Source organism: Rhinoderma darwinii, chromosome 7 (assembly GCF_050947455.1).
Source record: "Rhinoderma darwinii isolate aRhiDar2 chromosome 7, aRhiDar2.hap1, whole genome shotgun sequence".
In the NCBI taxonomy this organism is placed as follows: Eukaryota; Metazoa; Chordata; class Amphibia; order Anura; family Rhinodermatidae; genus Rhinoderma; species Rhinoderma darwinii.
This window is the reverse complement of record NC_134693.1, coordinates 27,312,016-27,328,918: the sequence shown is the minus strand read 5'-3', so window position 1 is coordinate 27,328,918 and position 16,903 is coordinate 27,312,016. Positions and strand designations below refer to the sequence as shown.

The window sequence follows — 16,903 nt, the reverse complement described above, 5'->3', positions numbered from 1 at the left end:
CACGTAGATTAACGGGTTGCAAAGCTGGTCGTTGTGCCTGCAGCCCGTTAATCCACGTGTGCTCCTAACAGAGCACACAGACGCTCCCCGCAGCCCGGCATCTCCCAGTACAGGCTGCTACTAGCAGCCTTAGTACTGGGGGAAAACATCAGGTCGAATCACAGCGGTGATCCGAACCGATTAACCCCTTAATTGCGGCAGTCAATAGTGACTGCCGCATTTAAGTTGTTATAGCAACATCGGCACCCCGCTACGCGATTGCGGGGGCCGATTGTTGCGGGGGGGGGCGATTGCTATGGCAACCGGAAGCCTAACAACGGCTTCCTATCTGCCATTACGTTAGCCGATTAGGCCCCGCCCGGAGGCGGAGCCTGATCGGCTTGCTGTCAGTGAACAACTGACAGTTCTAATACATTAGTGCAATGTATTAGAACATCAAACAAACAGTTGGACCTTCAAGTCCCCTAGTGGGACTAAAGAAAAGTGTAAAAAAAAAAGTGTAAAAAAAGTAAAAATAAAAGTTGTAAAAATACAATAAAAGTTTCAAATAATAACACAAAACACAATCGCCCTTTTTCCTTTATCAAGTCATTTATTATTGAAAAAAATAAAGCCATACATATTTGGTATCGCTGCGACCGTAACGACCTTAACTATAAAAATATTATGTTATTTATTCCGCACAGTGAACGCCGTAAAAAAAAATAAAAAAAAATACTGACATAATTGCTATTTTTTGGTCACTTTGTCTTCCAAAAATTGAAATAAAAAGTGATCAAAAAGTCGCATGTACTCAAAAATGGTACCTATAAAAACTATAACTCGTCTCGCTAAAAATAAGCCCTCATACAGCTCCGTCAACAAAAAAATTAAAACCGTTATGGCTCTCACAACTTGGCGACAGAAAAAATTCATTCTCTTTACAAAAGTTATTTTATTGTGCAAAAAGTTGTAAAACATAAAAAAGTTCTATAAATTAGGTATCACCGGAATCGTACTGACCCGCAGAATAAAGCTAACATGTAATTTATAACGCGTGGTGAACGCTGTATAAAAAGAATTAAAAAAATAATGTCAGAATTGCTGTTTTTTAGTCACCTTACCTCCCAAAAAAAAAAGGATAACATGTGATCAAAAAGTTGCATGTACCCCAAAATGGTACCAATAAAAACTACAGCTCGTCCCGCAAAAAAAACAGCCCTCATACCGCTACGTCTATGAAAAAATAAAATTAGTTAAGGCTCCAATAAGCCAGGAAATAAAAATATGCAGATGTGCCGGCCCGAGGGGAACGTTTCTTCTGTTTCAAGTGGCGAATTATCAAGGCCCCTAAAATTAGGGAACCAGGAAGGGGAGAGCCCAAACATATCTGCTGGAAGCAACGGTGCCCGTATTATACCAGGAAAACACTTCTCAGCAAAATTCCTCAAACTGCAAAGGTGCGGAGTGTGGACCAAAAGGGGGATAAGGAAGGACACCATTTATCAGTGCGACACCGGCCTGTGCAGAAGGGATTGTGTCACAGCATAACACACATCTATGGATTATTTTATTGTTTTTGGTTACCCCACTATACCACCTGACTATGCCCCTTATATATTCCGTCCGGCTTACATGTACCCGCACATTATAAACGGAAAAACCAGTAAGACTCAATACAAAACTACTACAAGCAAAATCCACGCTCCAAAAGCCAAATGGTGCTACCTCCCTTCTGAACCCTACAGTGTGCCCAAACAGCAGTTTACTTCCACATATATGGCATCGCCATACCCGGGAGAACCCTTTTAACATTTTTTGGGGTGTGTGTCTCCAGTGGCACAAGCTGGGCGCCACATATTGGCATATCTATAGAAAAAAATCCCATTTTCACTCTGCAACATCGAGTGCACACCAATTTCTGCCAATCACCTGTGGTGTTAATATGCTCACTACACCCCTAAGTGAATACCTTGAGGGGTGTAGTTTCCAAAATGCGGTCACTTCTGGGGGGGATGCACTGTTTTGGTCCCACAGGGATTTTGCAAATGCGACATAGCGCCCAGAAACCAATCCAGCAAAATGTGTACTCCAAAAGCCAAATGGCGCTCCTTCCCTTCTGAGCCCTACTCTGTGCCCAAACAGCTGTTTATGACCACATATGTGGTATTGCCGTACACAGGAGAAGTTGCTTTACAAGTGTTGTGGTGCTTTTTTTCATTTATTTGTTGAGAAAATGAAAAATTTTCAGCTAAAACTACGTCTTATTGAAGAAAAAGGATTTTTTTTAATTTTCACTGCCCAATTCTAATAAAATCTATGAAACACCTGTGGGGTCAAAATGCTCACTACACCCCTAGATGAATTCCTCAAGGGGTGTAGTTTTGTGAATGGAATCACTTTTGGGGAGTTTCCACTATACTGACACCTTAGGAGCTTTGCAAAAGTGACATGGTGTCAAGAAACCAATCCAGCAAAATCTATGCTCCAAAAGCCAAATGGCGCTCCTTCTCTTCTGATCCTTGCCGTGTGCCCAAACAGCAGTTTATAACCACAACTGGGGTATTGCCGTACTCCAGAGAAGTTGCTTTACAAATGTTGTTTTTTTTTTATTCCTTTATTTGTTGAGAAAATGAAAAATTTGGAGCTAAAGCTACGTCTTATTGGAAAAAAAGGATTTTTTTTATCTTCACTGCCCAATTCTAATAAAATCTATGAAACCCCTGCGGGTTCAATATGCTCACTACACCCCTAGATGGATTCTTCAAGGGGTGTAGTTTCCTAAATGGAGTCACTTTTTTGGTGTTTTCACTGTTTTGGTCCCTTAGTGGCTTTGCAAATGCGACGTGGTCTCCGCAACCCATTCCTGCTAAATTTGAGCTGCAAAAGCCAAATGGCGCTCTTTCCCTTCTAAGCCCTGCCGTGTGTCAAAACAACCGTTTATTACCACATGTGGGGTATTGTTTTACTCGGGAGAAATTGCTTTACAAATGTAGTGGTGCATTTTCTCCTTTTAGTCCTTGTGGAAATTAGAAAAAATTAGCTAAACCTACATTTTCTTTGAAAGAATGTAGATTTTCATTTTCACGGCCTTCTTCCAATAATTTCTCCAAAAAACCTGCGGGGTCAAAATGCTCACTATACCCCTAGATAATTTCCTCAAGGGGTATAGTTTCCGAAATGGGGTCACTTTTGGGGGATTTCCACTGTTTTGGCGCTGCAAGAGCCTTTCAGACCCGACATGGTGCCTAAAATATTTTCTAATAAAAAAGGAGGCCCCAAAATCCTCTAGGTGTTCCTTTGCTTCTGAAGCCGGTGCTTCAGTCAATAAGTGCACTAGGGCCACATGTGGGGTATTTCTAAAAACTACAGAATTTGGGCAATAGATATTGAGTTGCGTTTCTCTGGTAAAACTTTCTGTGTTACAAAAAAAATAGATGAAAAATTAATTTCTGCAAAAAAAAAAAGAAATTTGTAAATTTCACATCTACTTTGCCTTAATTCCTGTGAAACATCTAAAGGGTTAAGAAACTCTCTAAATGCTGTTTTGAATACTTTGAGGGATGAAGTTTTTAAAATGGTGTGACTTATCGAGGGTTTCTAATATATAAGGCCCTAAAATCCACTTCACAACTGAACTGGTCCCTGTAAAAATAGCCTTTTGAAATTTTCTTGAAAATGTGAGAAATTGCTGCTAAAGTTCTAAGCCTTGTGATGTCATAGAAAAATAAAAGGATGTTCAAAAAACAATGCCAATCTAAAGTAGACATATGGGTGATGTTAATTAGCAACAGTTTTGTGTGGTATTACCATCTGTCTTACAAGCAGATACATATAAATTTAGAAAAATGCTAATTTTTGCAATTTTTTCACAAAATTTTGGTGTTTTTGACAATTAAATACTTAATGTATCGAGCAAATTTTGCCAGTAACATAAAGTGCAATGTGTCACGAGAAAACAATCTCAGAATCGCTTGGATAGGTAAAAGCATTCCGGAGTTATTACCAATAAAGTGAAACATGTCAGATTTGAAAAAATTGGCTGCGTCCTGAAGGCCAAAACAGGCTGTGTCCTGAAGGGGTTAAAGAAAAAAAAGTGGTTTCAAAACGCAAACAGTGGATGAATAATATAACCTGGATGCTGCAATTTTCCACCTCATTATACAGTGTTCTGCAATCATTTGTTGAGCCCAACTTTTTCTAATTACGCATTCTGTTCATTCTCTTTTTGTTGCAAATTCTGTCAGATTTAACAGGAAAACAATTGCTGCATTCTTTCTGTCAAAACAAAGGAAACCCGACAAACTGCAATGTAGATCAATAAGGATTAGACAGCGGCTTTGGTATGAACGGCAGCCACAACGGCAAGTGTGAACATAGCCTTACTTTATTATTGAGTTCCTGTTTGCTATTTCCGCAGGATTGGCACTTCTAGATCTATCTGTAGTGAATGAGAATCACAAGCGTAGTCTTAAAAATTCCATGACTTACACAACTCTCCTTACGTGGACATAAAACTTGGAAATGTTCAGTAATGTAATCCATCTGGCCAGCCCTCCTCATTTAATTTTCTCCGTAACTATTAATTATTAACTCAATTACTTGTATTTGAATGTTATTACTGCGCCGCTAACAATAAGATTTACTGTTCTGCCCGGAGCAGATTGGTCTGAAAGCGTTTCGCTGGTTTTATTGCCTCACTAATTAAAGACAGCTTCCCAGAGAAGAGAGCGCAGCCATGTCTCCGCAGTTGTACAGAACCAATGCTGTGGTTTTGAATAGTCTGTGAAGTTTAGGACTAACTTAGTAACTCATTAGCTCAGTTATTAAAACACCTTTTTCTTGGTCAGATTAGTGACAATTCACTTTTAAAGAATGTTAATGTAACCAATATAAATGTTTGTTTTTTAAAGCAGCGTCACCCGATTTACCCATGTAACCTTTATTAAGATCAGCACGTTATGGGACCATGACTAGTGAGTGCGGATCAGAGGGTGAATTTTACGAAGTCCTTTCAGGGTAGGAACACACTGGGCGTATACACTGCGGATTTTCAACATCGGATTACATATTTTTTTTACCATTAAAATTATTTATTGAGAAATTGCATTTTTGACATAAAGAAAAAAAAAACAACTTGTGAGAGCTGCAACATGGAGCCCCACAAAACAATATAACAGGACAACATACAGTTGCAGGATCACAGTACGAGCATAGAACAATGCACTGGTTTAGACATCCGCAGGAGATTAGTAATAAGCAAAATGCTCAGCTCATGCCGTATATAAGAACTTTAGGTGTGAGGAGGCTGAGGATGAGAGACAGAGGTACGGCACACAGAGCTGCAATGTACGGACGATACCCTAGGTTGTCAACGTGGGGTGAATTTATCTATAGTGTGAGATCTAATGGCCCAAGATTTTTCTAATCAATATGAAAGGTTAATTTGGTTTATTAGTTACATCTCTGAGAATATCATCAGTCTTGAGGCCAAAATAATGTGACATAACCCACAATGGATTTTTGGGCAGAAAATACGCAGCGTAATACAGTAACAAGAAACAACAATCAGAGCAGTTGAGGCCAATTTATATATAAACATTTTTGACTTTTATTAAACATATATCACAAACAATATTAAAATGCAGCAAGATAAGACTCTAGTAAGAATGGCGGAACTAGTAATAAATATTGTTGCTGATACATTTACATGGGATAACAAATTAGTATACAGTTACTTATATCAGAATAGTATATACCTCTCCTCACAAGGGGAAATTTTCAAGCCTAGTGAGTATATTATAAGTATATTGAGTATATGTAAACAAAGGAGGATAGAATAAAGTGACAGTGCTTTATAAAGTAATCTGTATGGCAACAGCCTTACCCATGGTCAGCAAAAAGGATGATAATGTCCGCTCCTCCACATGAACCCCGACGCGCGTTTCGCCACGAGTGCTTCCTCAGGGGGATGTGCTGAGGAAGCACTCGTGGCGAAACGCGCGTCGGGGTTCATGTGGAGGAGCGGACATTATCATCCTTTTTGCTGACCATGGGTAAGGCTGTTGCCATACAGATTACTTTATAAAGCACTGTCACTTTATTCTATCCTCCTTTGTTTACATATACTCAATATACTTATAATATACTCACTAGGCTTGAAAATTTCCCCTTGTGAGGGGAGGTATATACTATTCTGATATAAGTAACTGTATACTAATTTGTTATCCCATGTAAATGTATCAGCAACAATATTTATTACTAGTTCCGCCATTCTTACTAGAGTCTTATCTTGCTGCATTTTAATATTGTTTGTGATATATGTTTAATAAAAGTCAAAAAATTTTATATATAAATTGGCCTCAACTGCTCTGATTGTTGTTTCTTGTGTATGGATCATTTCATGGAGCTGCCTAGGTGACATGGGGGAATGTTTTTGTTATAAACAGTGCCCAGCCCTTATTACAAATGTGTTTGGAGTCTATATATTGATTTGTAATACAGTAACAGCAGAGTGGATGAGATTTGAACAAATCTCATCCACACACAGCGGAAAAAAATCCACCGAGAAACCGTTCATAAATTGGCCAACGGTTCGTTTTTTTAATCCACATGTCAATTTATGCTTTGGAATCCCTGCTTTTCTGTTGCGGGTTTCCCCATTGAATTCAATGGGGTGGTAAAACCTACAACAAAGTCATGTGTTGCCACTTTTGTGGCGGAATCGCTTCGATTCCGCAAAAACTCAAATGAGAAAAAAAAGAAGCTTTTTTTTTTATTTCAAATTAATAAAATAGCTTATACTTGCTGTAGACATTGTGACACGATCCTTTGTTCTGACCTTTTGTTTCCAGGACGGATACGCTGTGTACTTTTACGCAGCATATCCCCCCGTGTGTTCGTACCCTCAGGCTGGATTCACACATAGTGTTTACTTACGCCAGGTTTTCATGGTCTTTTTAGTGGTGATTTTGGACTGTGTTTTGATTCCTAAAAACGCATCGGCCAAATGATTTCTTATAGTCATTAGGAGATTATGAGGTTCTTTAGAAACAATGGGGGGGGGGGGGGATTTACAAAGCAAAATGCACCAGAATTGTGATGCATATTGTATCAAAAAGGTGGAGTACATGATGTGAAGCAAATTTATTATGTGTTTTAGACACTTTTTGCACGTTTTATGACAGTTTTGAAAAGTGTCTAGTAAAGGGTGTGTGGCTCTGAGGAATTGTAAAATCCGCTAAATGAGAAAAATGTCCAGTGAGTATGCGACAAATTTATATATTTTAGCACAAAATATTTCTGTAATTGTACACCAGCCAATAGGATGCAGTCACATGTGGCGAATTTGCCTCGTTTTTACGCAGCATAAAAATATGCACTGCAGAAAAAGTTACAATGTAAACCTATGGGAAAAATATTCCGTAATACAAGAAACTGAAAAATCTTTTTCTTAAAGGTTTGAACTGTAAAGTTTTCCGCAGCGTATTTCTACAATGCGTAAATACAAGATAAATTCGCCACATGTGACTGCTCCCTTAGAGTTTATGATAACTACGGAATAATTTGTGCCATTTTGCAGACTTGTAAATTCCTGCATCCTACGACATTGCTGATAAGTTTGTGTAAACTGGTGTTCTATAGGTTTCAACCGTGTGATTGGTGCATGATGAGGGGGGTTCTACCTATTAATATAGTATAACATATGCCTTTCTTAAGCCCCATGCACACGACCGTAAAAATTGTCTATAATTGCGGACCGTAATATGGTCTGCAATTACAGACCCATTCAGTTCTATTGCCCACGGACACCTTTCCGTATCGCTACAGATGGGTGCCAATGCCGTAGAAATGTTCTGAAATTATGAAACATGTCAGTTTTTTTTGCAATTTACGGGCCGTGCTCCCATAATTTGTCCATAATTTGAAAATACGGGCGGCTGTTGGCAGTCGGCCGTGCCAGTAATCGCGGTCCGTGATTATGGGCACGGCCGTGTGCATGGGGCCTAAGAGTGGTGCATATCCAGTTACATGAACGGGATTACAATAAGCATAACTATAGGTGGTGAATCAAAAATGCATTTAAAATCCATTTTTTATATGGTTTCAAAATGATACAGGTTAGGTTGGATAACTGAACAATTTTATGATGCTGCTCAAAGGCAAGAATACCCCATAACAATATTGCTATGGGACCAAGGCATGTTAGGTAATGGACTGCTGAAAGGCTTCTTTTTTTTTTACCTAATTTTGTCTGATTTACAAATCATTTCATGGCAGCTGTTCTGTAAACACAAACCTGGGGCCACAAGCAGTTCTTGTTGACATTTTGATCGTTTACAGCGTGATCACGATACATAGAGTCATTATAGCAGCTGTCTCCCATCTCTGTCACTTGTCTCATGCAGGTCAGAGCAGAAAAATAATAGCGTAATCGGTACAATATGTTTTTGTCAACAGGTCCTTGCTCTTAAAAATCACAGAACAGTGTTAATTCCATTCTACGTAGATCTCTTGAAGCTATGTACATGATGCTTTTTTTTTATTACTGTGCTTCTATGCCTGTTTTAGACATTTATGCCTTTTGAGGGCTGAATAAATAGAAGTAAAAAAAGGCTTATTCTTATTCATAGTGATATTACTGATATGTAAAGCAGAAAATACAAACCGTTAGATCACCACAAAGTGACTCATAGTTGCAAGACTTTTAAATAGCTTTTTAGGTCAGGATCACACACACAGTTTGGATGCAGTTTTTGGTGCAGTTTTTGGCTCAGAACAAAAGTAAGGAGTGGATCCAAAAGGAAGGAAATGTATAAAGAAAAGACTGATGCAGGGACCCACCATCCATTAGGCGAGATGAGCTTCTAGTCTCAGACGGCCTGCTGCCTCTCTGAGGGGGTGGCGATGCCACTGAAACCAACCGCTTGCCACCCACTCCTGCACTATAATTGTATCTGCGTCTATGGGATGCAGATACAATTACATGGATCACCAGCGCTGTCTGTCATGGTAAGGAACATTAGTTCCTTGCCCTGCCATTCGGCGCCTTTCAATGACGCAAGCGGTGAAATTACGTCATCGCGATGCTTGCATCATTGAAAGGCGCTGAATGGCAGGGCAAGCAACATTAGTAGTTCTTTACCCTGCCATTCAGCACCTTTCAATGACTCAAGCAGCGTGTTGACATCATTGCACAGCTTACATCGTTTATCTCCAGCAGACTAGGCCAGAAGAGACCAGGCCTGCCTTGCTAGAGGACGGCGCAGGAAATGGATCAGGTGAGTATGTAACGTTTTTTTTATTTTCTGTTAACAGTGTGACTGGCGTTATCTACAGGGGGGGGCTCTATCTACATGGGACTCTGGGGGCAGTGTCTACAGGGGGCTGTATGTAGGGCACTATCTACAGGGAGATTATGTAGGGCACAACAAGGGGGCACTATCTACAGGGGGCTCTATGTGGAGCATTATCTAAAGGTTGCTCTTTGGGGAGCAGTATCTACAGGGGGCTCTATGGGGGCACTGTCTGCAGGAGGCTCTATAGGGGGCACTATGTATGGGGCCACTGTCTACAGGGGGCTCTATGTGGGGCACTGTCTACAGGGGGCTCTATGAGGGGCACGGTCTACAGGGGGCTCTATGAGGGACACTGTCTACAGGGGGCTCTATGAGGGACACTGTCTACAGGTGGCTCTATGAGGGACACTGTCTACAAGGTGCTGTATATATGTACTGAGCTTTGTTCTGGTGTTGTATATATGTACTGAGCTTGCTTCTGCTGCTGTATTTATGTACTGAGCTTAGTTCTGGTGCTGTATTTATGTACTGTCCTTGGTTCTGTAGCTGTATATATGTACCAAGCTTTGTTCTGGTGCTGTATTTATGTACTGAGCTTTGCTCTGGTGCTGTATATATGTATTGAGCTTTGTTCTGGTACTGTAGATATGTACTGATTTTGGTTCTGGTGCTGTGTATATGTATTTAGCTTTATTCTGGTGCTGTATTTATGTATTAACCCCTTAATGACCGGGCCATTTTGCACGTTAATGACCAAGGATTATTTTTTGTTTTTTCACGGTCGCATTCCAAGAGTCGTAACTCTTTTTTTATTCCGTCGACATAGCCGTATAAGGGCTTGTTTTTTCCGGGACGAGTTGTATTTTGTAATTGTACCATTTTTAGATGCTTATAACATATTGATTAACTTTTATTAACTTTATTTTAGGAGAGAATTGAAAATAAGCAGCTATTCCAGCATTAATTTTCACGTTATAAATTTACGCCGTTTACTATGCAGCGTAAATAACATGTTCACTTTATTCTATGGGTCGGCACGATTACAGGGATACCAAATGTGTAAAGGTTTTATATGTTTTTTCTATGTTTGCACAATAAAAACCCTTTTAGAAAAAAATTACTTGTTTTTGCATCGCCGCGTTCCAAGAGGCGTAATTTTTTTATTTTTCCGTCGATGTGGCCGTACGTGGGCTTGATTTTTGCGGGACAATGTGTAGTTTTCATTAGTACTATTTTGGGGTACATAGGACTTATAGATGAACTTTTATTTTATTTTTTATGGGGGGAATGGGAGAAAAGAGAGAATTTTGCCGTTGTTTTTTGCGTTTTCTTTGGACGCCGTTCATCCGGCGGTTTAATTAATGTGTTCATTTTATTGGTCAAGTTGTTACGATCGCGGGGATACCATATATGTGTATGTGTGATTTGTTTTGACCGTTTTATTAAATAAAACCACTTTTTGGGGCAAAAAAGTAGTTTTATTTGACTTTGACTGTAATTTTTTTTATTTTTTTTTTCACAAACTTTATTTAACGGTTTTACTTTTTTTTTTTTAGTCCCACCAGGGGACTTCACTATGCGATATGCCGATCGCATATATAATGCTTTGGTATACTTCGTATACCAAAGCATTATTGCCTGTCAGTGTAAAACTGACAGGCAACCTATTAGGTCATGCCTCTGGCATCGCCTAACAGGCAGATGCTGAAGACAGACCTGGGGGTCTTTGTTAGACCCCCGGCTGTCATGGAAACCCGACGGCGACCCGCGATTTGTTAGCGGGGGCGCCGATCGGGAGACAGAGGGAGTTCCCCCCTCTGTCAAACACATTAAATGCCGCTGTCACTATTGACAGCGGCATTTAATGGGTTAAACTGCCGGAATCGGCGCGTGCTTCGATTCCGGCAGTTGCAGCAGGAGCCAGGCTGTGTATAACAGCCGTGCTCCTGCCGCTGATCGCATGGGTAAACTGTCAGTACCCGCGCGATCACAGGACGGATATATCCGTCCTCCTGCGCGAACTAGCAGCTGCTGAGGACGGATATATCCGTCCTTCGGCGTTAAGGGGTTAAGCTTGGTTCTGGTACTGTATATATGTACTGATCTTGGTTCTGGTGCTATATATATGTACTGAGCTTGGTTCTGGTACTGTTTATATGTATGAGCTCGGTTCTGGTAATGTATACAGTTAGGTCCATAATTATTTGGACAGTGACACAAGTTTTAGCTGTTTACCAAAACATATTGAATATACAGTTATATAATCAATATGGGCTTAAAGTGCAGACTCTCAGCTTTAATTTGAGGGTATTCACATCCTAATTTGAGGAAGTGTTTAGGAATTACAGCTCTTTAATATGTAGCTGCCTCTTTTTCAAGGGACCAAAGGTAATTGGACAATTATCTCAAAAGCTATTTAATGGGCTGCATGGGCTATTCCCTCATTAATCCATCATTAATTAAGCAGGTAAAAGGTCTGGAGTTGATTCCAGGTGTGGCATTTGCATTTGGAAACTGTTTCTGTGAACCCACAACATGAGGTCAAAGGAGCTCTCAATGCAAGTGAAACAGACCATCGTTAGGCTGAAAAAAAAGAAAAAATCCATCAGAGAGATAGCACAAATGTTAGGAGATGCCAAATCAACAGTTTGGTACATTCTCTAAAAAAATGAGCGCACTGATGATCTCGTGAACTCCAAAAGGCCTGATCGTCCACGGAAGACAACAGTGGTGGATGATCGCAGAATCCTTTCCATGGTGAAGAAAAACCGCTTCACAACATCTAACCAAGTGAAGAACACTGTCCTGGAAGTAGGTGTATCAGTATCTAAGTCTACCATAAAGAGGAGACTTCATGAGAGCAAAAACAGAGGGTTCACCACAAGGTGCAAACCATTAATCAGCCTCAAAAATAGAAAGGCCAGATTAGACTTTGCCAAACAACATCTAAAGAAGCCGCCCAGTTCTGGAACAGCATGAAACTAAGATCAACCTATACCAGAATGATGGGAGGTAGAAAGTATGGAGAAGGCTTGGAACGGCTCATGATCCAAAGCACACCACATCCTCTGTAAAACATGGTGGAGGCAGTGTGATGGCATGGTGGGGGCAGTGTGATGGCATGGTGGAGGTAGTGTGATGGCATGGTGGGGGCAGTGTGATGGCATGGTGGAGGCAGTGTGATGGCATGGGCATGCATGGCTGCCAAAGGCACTGGGTCACCAGTGTTTATTGATGATGTGACTGAAGACAGAAGCAGCCGGATGAATTCTGAAGTGTTCAGGGATTTACTTTCTGCTCAGATTCAACCAAATGCAGCAAGGACGTCGCTTCACAGGACAGATGGACAATGACCCAAAACATCCTGCGAAAGCAACCCAGGAGTTTTTTTAAGGCAAAGAAGTGGAATATTCTGCAATGGCCAAGTCAATCACCAGATCTCAACCCGATCGAGCTGCATTTCACTTGCTTAAGACAAAACTTAAGGCAGAAAGACCCACAAACAAGCAACAACTGAAGACGCTGCAGTAAAGGCCGGGCAAAGCGTCACAAAGGAGGAAACCCAGCGTTTGGTGATGTCCATGGATTCCAGACTTCAGGCCGTCATTGCCTGCAAAGGATTCTCTACAAAGTATTCAAAAAAAAACATTTTATTTATGGTAATGTTAATTTGTCCAATTACTTTTGAGCCCCTGAAATGAGGCGGCTGTGTAGAAAAATGGTTGCAATTCCTAAACGTTTCACAGGATATTTTTTGTTCAACCTCTTGAATTAAACCTGATAGTCTACACTTCAATTGCATCTCAGTTGTTTAATTTCAAATCCAATGCGGTGGCAGCAGAGCCCAAATCATGAAGATTGTGTCACTGTCCAAATAATTCTGGACCTAACTGTAGAAACCAATGGAAAAAATGTCTGCTGCGGATTTTCACTGCAACCTGTACAGGTTTTGCATGGGGCCCAGGAGCTTAGTTATTCCCCCTTCATATATATATATATATATATATATATATATATATATATATATATATATATATATATATATAGAACACAAACAACAGTGTAATTTACAATATGTCCAGTTTTAATGTTCTCACATAACATAGAATGTATAAAACATAATACAATGATAATATAAATCATATATACATGAGGTCTGTGCTGAAGCATACTAAGTGTGAATTGTAGAGAGAAATAATACCTACATTAAAATATAATGGGGGAAATTTATCAAAACTAGTGCAAAGTGGAGTAGTTGCCCATAGCAACCAATCAGCTTTCACCTTTTATTTTGCAGAGGTCATTTGGAAAATAAAAGCAGAAACCTGATTGGTTGCTATGGGCAATTACACCACTTTTCCTTTACACCAGTTTGGAAAAATCTTCCCCATTGTGTATAGACATAATATATATATATAAAGTACAATTTTCAAAGTGCCTTAAGTTCCAACTTTGTCTTCATGGAATGAAAAATTGCAGACGATGGTAATAACATAAAATACAGGAGACAATTATGCCAGAAAAGATTCATTAAATTAGAGCATGTTATTTAGACTGTAGATCATGTGGTCCAATGTGGACAGACTCTAAGTATCGGTGTAAATGGATGGAATCTGAGGGAGACAGTGATCAAAGGCGGCATTCGGAAAGAAGTCTCTATCTTGGGAGCAGTTGGTCCTGCTATTTTCAGGGACACAATGTCCGTCTGCCCTCGTATTGTGTAATTCATACCCTGTGGAGAGACAATATTATAGAATAAGGATTTTGCTAGTTTATCTGAGCACAGATACACTACTATTTAGTAGACGAGTTGTTCGCAGCAGCCAATTAGGTTGCTGCTTTCATTTTCCAAAGTTCCTCAGAAAAATTAGAGCTAGAATCTTATTGGTCACAATGGCCACTTCTCCACTTTTTCCTTTGAACTAGTTGTGAAAAGGCTAGAGATCCACACTAACAGTCAATAGTGATTCACGGTAAAATTGTGGCATTACCTTGAATCACAGGAGTATAAAAAATAAATTCAATTTTTTTTTCAATTTTTACAAGATTTCACGCAACTGTCCTTACCATAGGGAAACATTAAAGTCACCCGCAACTGATAGTAAGGTCACAATTTTATCATGAACCTGTAAAGGATCTGCAAGGCACAGCTTCGGGGTTAACGACCATAGATAATCAGTCTGCACCTGCTTCTATGTCTGTGAGACTGACTCCATCTTCCACCACGCAGGCTTCGGAGTGGGAGAGCCTATCACAGCCTGGCCAGACGGAGCTAGCTCCCGCCCTCTGTCTATTTATACTTGCCTTTCCTGTTCCTCCTTTGCTTGTGATTCTTTTCGTTTGGTTTCCTGGCCCTGCTGCAGCTTCTTGTACTATTGTCCTGGCTTCATATTGACCCCGGCTTGCTGACTACTCTCCTGCTCTGCGTTTGGTACCTCGTACACTCCTGGTTTGACTCGGCTTGTTTACTTCTCTTGTTGCTCACGGTGTTGCCGTGGGCAACTGCCCCTTTCTCCCCCTAGCTCTGTGTACCCTTGTCTGTTTGTCTGTCGTGCACTTATTGAGCGTAGGGACCGTCACCCAGTTGTACCCCGTCGCCTAGGGCGGGTCGTTGCAAGTAGGCAGGGACTGAGTGGCGGGTAGATTAGGGCTCACTTGTCTGTCTCCCCACCCCCCGTCATTACAGAACCGATGTGTAATACGAATAAAAAGGGAAGCAAAAACAGGGATTAAATGTAGTGATGCCAACATCCAAACGAGTCAGGTAGTTTGTAAAGAAAATGGCATTTAAAAACATAACCTGAGCGGCTACGCGTTTCAACACTGGTCCAGCGTCTTCCTCAGGCCAATATTGGACTAAATAAGACACCGAACCGGCATTCAAATGCATAGCCCCTCATGTTATGTTATTAAATCCCTTTTTCTTTACAAACTACCCGGACTTGTTTGGATGTTGGCAGCGCTACATTTAAGCACTGTTTTTGCTTTCCTTTTCATCCTGGTCCTTTTGCGGTGGTGAATCACACCGGCCGGTTTGGGGATAGCTGCAGCCGACTGGACACTATATACGTCCTTCTTGTCTACACCAGGGTTGTACCTGGATTGGCACAACCTGACCAGCTGAGAGACTCCACTACTGTCTCCCACTACCCGATATATCCTGATTGGTTTGCACGATGTGGCGCCATGTGTCATCTTTTCTTTTTTAGATTTACGATGTGTGATACGACCTATATCTCCCCCAATGCATTCACAGAAGTGTCTGCAGGAATGTGTGTGCGTAAACAAATATAGATTCTCTAAGTGTACTGATTCTCTCAATCATACACCATGATCAAACTGGCTTTATGCCTAATAAATCTACAGCTATTAACCTTAGACGGTTATTTTTGAACCTACAACTCCCAGCGGACAACTCAGGGAGGAGGGTACTTTGCTCTCTAGACGCAGCAAAGGCCTTCGATAGTGTGGAATGGGCATATTTATGGGCAGTACTTCAGAAAATGGGCTTTGGGGACTCGTTTATTTCCTTGATTCGGATGCTATATGATAGACCTGTGGCTAGAATTAGAGTAAATAACTTTATGACCGATGCATTTCCGTTGGGTAGAGGTACACGGCAGGGTTTCCCACTTTCTCCGTTACTGTTTGCCATTGCCATCGAGCCGTTAGCAGTATTAATTAGGGGTTCTGTCGATATTGTTGGGTTCCGTCATGGAGAGTAGGAGGATAAACTGGCGTTATACGATGATGACATGCTACTGTTTCTGGAGGAGAATGCTGCCTCCTTGGATGCAGCCATGTCTGCTTTTGGGGAATTTGGCCGGTTCTCAGGCTTGACCATTAACTGGTCCAAGTCTGTCTTGATGAAGGTGGATGATTCACGCACGCAGGCGCCAGGTGCAAATCTCCCAATGAAATGTGTCACCTCCTTTAAATATCTTGGAGTGGAAATATCTATGAAACTGGAGGAATTTGAACGATTGAATTTAACCCCTTTACTGGCTCGATTTAAGCTTAAAGAGGCTCTGTCACCAGATTTTGCAACCCCTATCTCCTATTGCAGCAGATCGGCGCTGCAATGTAGATAAGAGTAACATTTTTTTTATTTTTTAAACGAGCATTTTTGGCCAAGTTACGACCATTTTTATATTTATGCAAATTAGGCTTTCTAAAGTACAACTGGGCGTGTTTAAAGTTAAAGTACAAGTGGGCGTGTATTGTGTATGTACATCTGGGCGTTTTTACTTCTTTTACTAGCTGGGCGTTGTGAATAGAAGTGTATGATGCTGACGAATCAGCATCATCCACTTCTGTTCGTTACCACCCAGCTTCTGGCAGTGCACAGACACACAGCGTGTTCTCGAGAGATCACGCTGTGACGTCACTTCCTGCCCCAGGTCCTCCATCGTGTCGGACGAGCGAGGACACATCGGCACCAGAGGCTACAGTTGATTCTGCAGCAGCATTGGCGTTTGCAGGTAAGTCGATGTAGCTACTTACCTGCAAACGCTGATGCTACTGCAGAATCAACTGTAGCCTCTGGTGCCGATGTGTCCTCGCTCGTCCGACACGATGCAGGACCTGGGGCAGGAAGTGACGTCACAGCGTGATCTCTCGAGAAC

At 41.0% G+C, this 16,903-nt stretch overlaps 1 protein-coding gene across 1 annotated transcript in view; it reads right to left on the bottom strand.

Annotated features, from left to right (window-relative positions):
• Window positions 1–13,621: 13,621 nt before the first annotated feature.
• GLIS1 (GLIS family zinc finger 1) overlaps window positions 13,622–16,903 on the bottom strand; it is a 50,297-nt gene continuing 47,015 nt past the window's right edge. Inside the window, exon 10 of the mRNA XM_075832154.1 lies at window positions 13,622–14,010. Within this exon, the coding sequence (XP_075688269.1) occupies window positions 13,865–14,010 (146 nt within the window). The 3' untranslated portion in view covers window positions 13,622–13,864. The remainder of the gene's footprint in view (window positions 14,011–16,903) is intronic.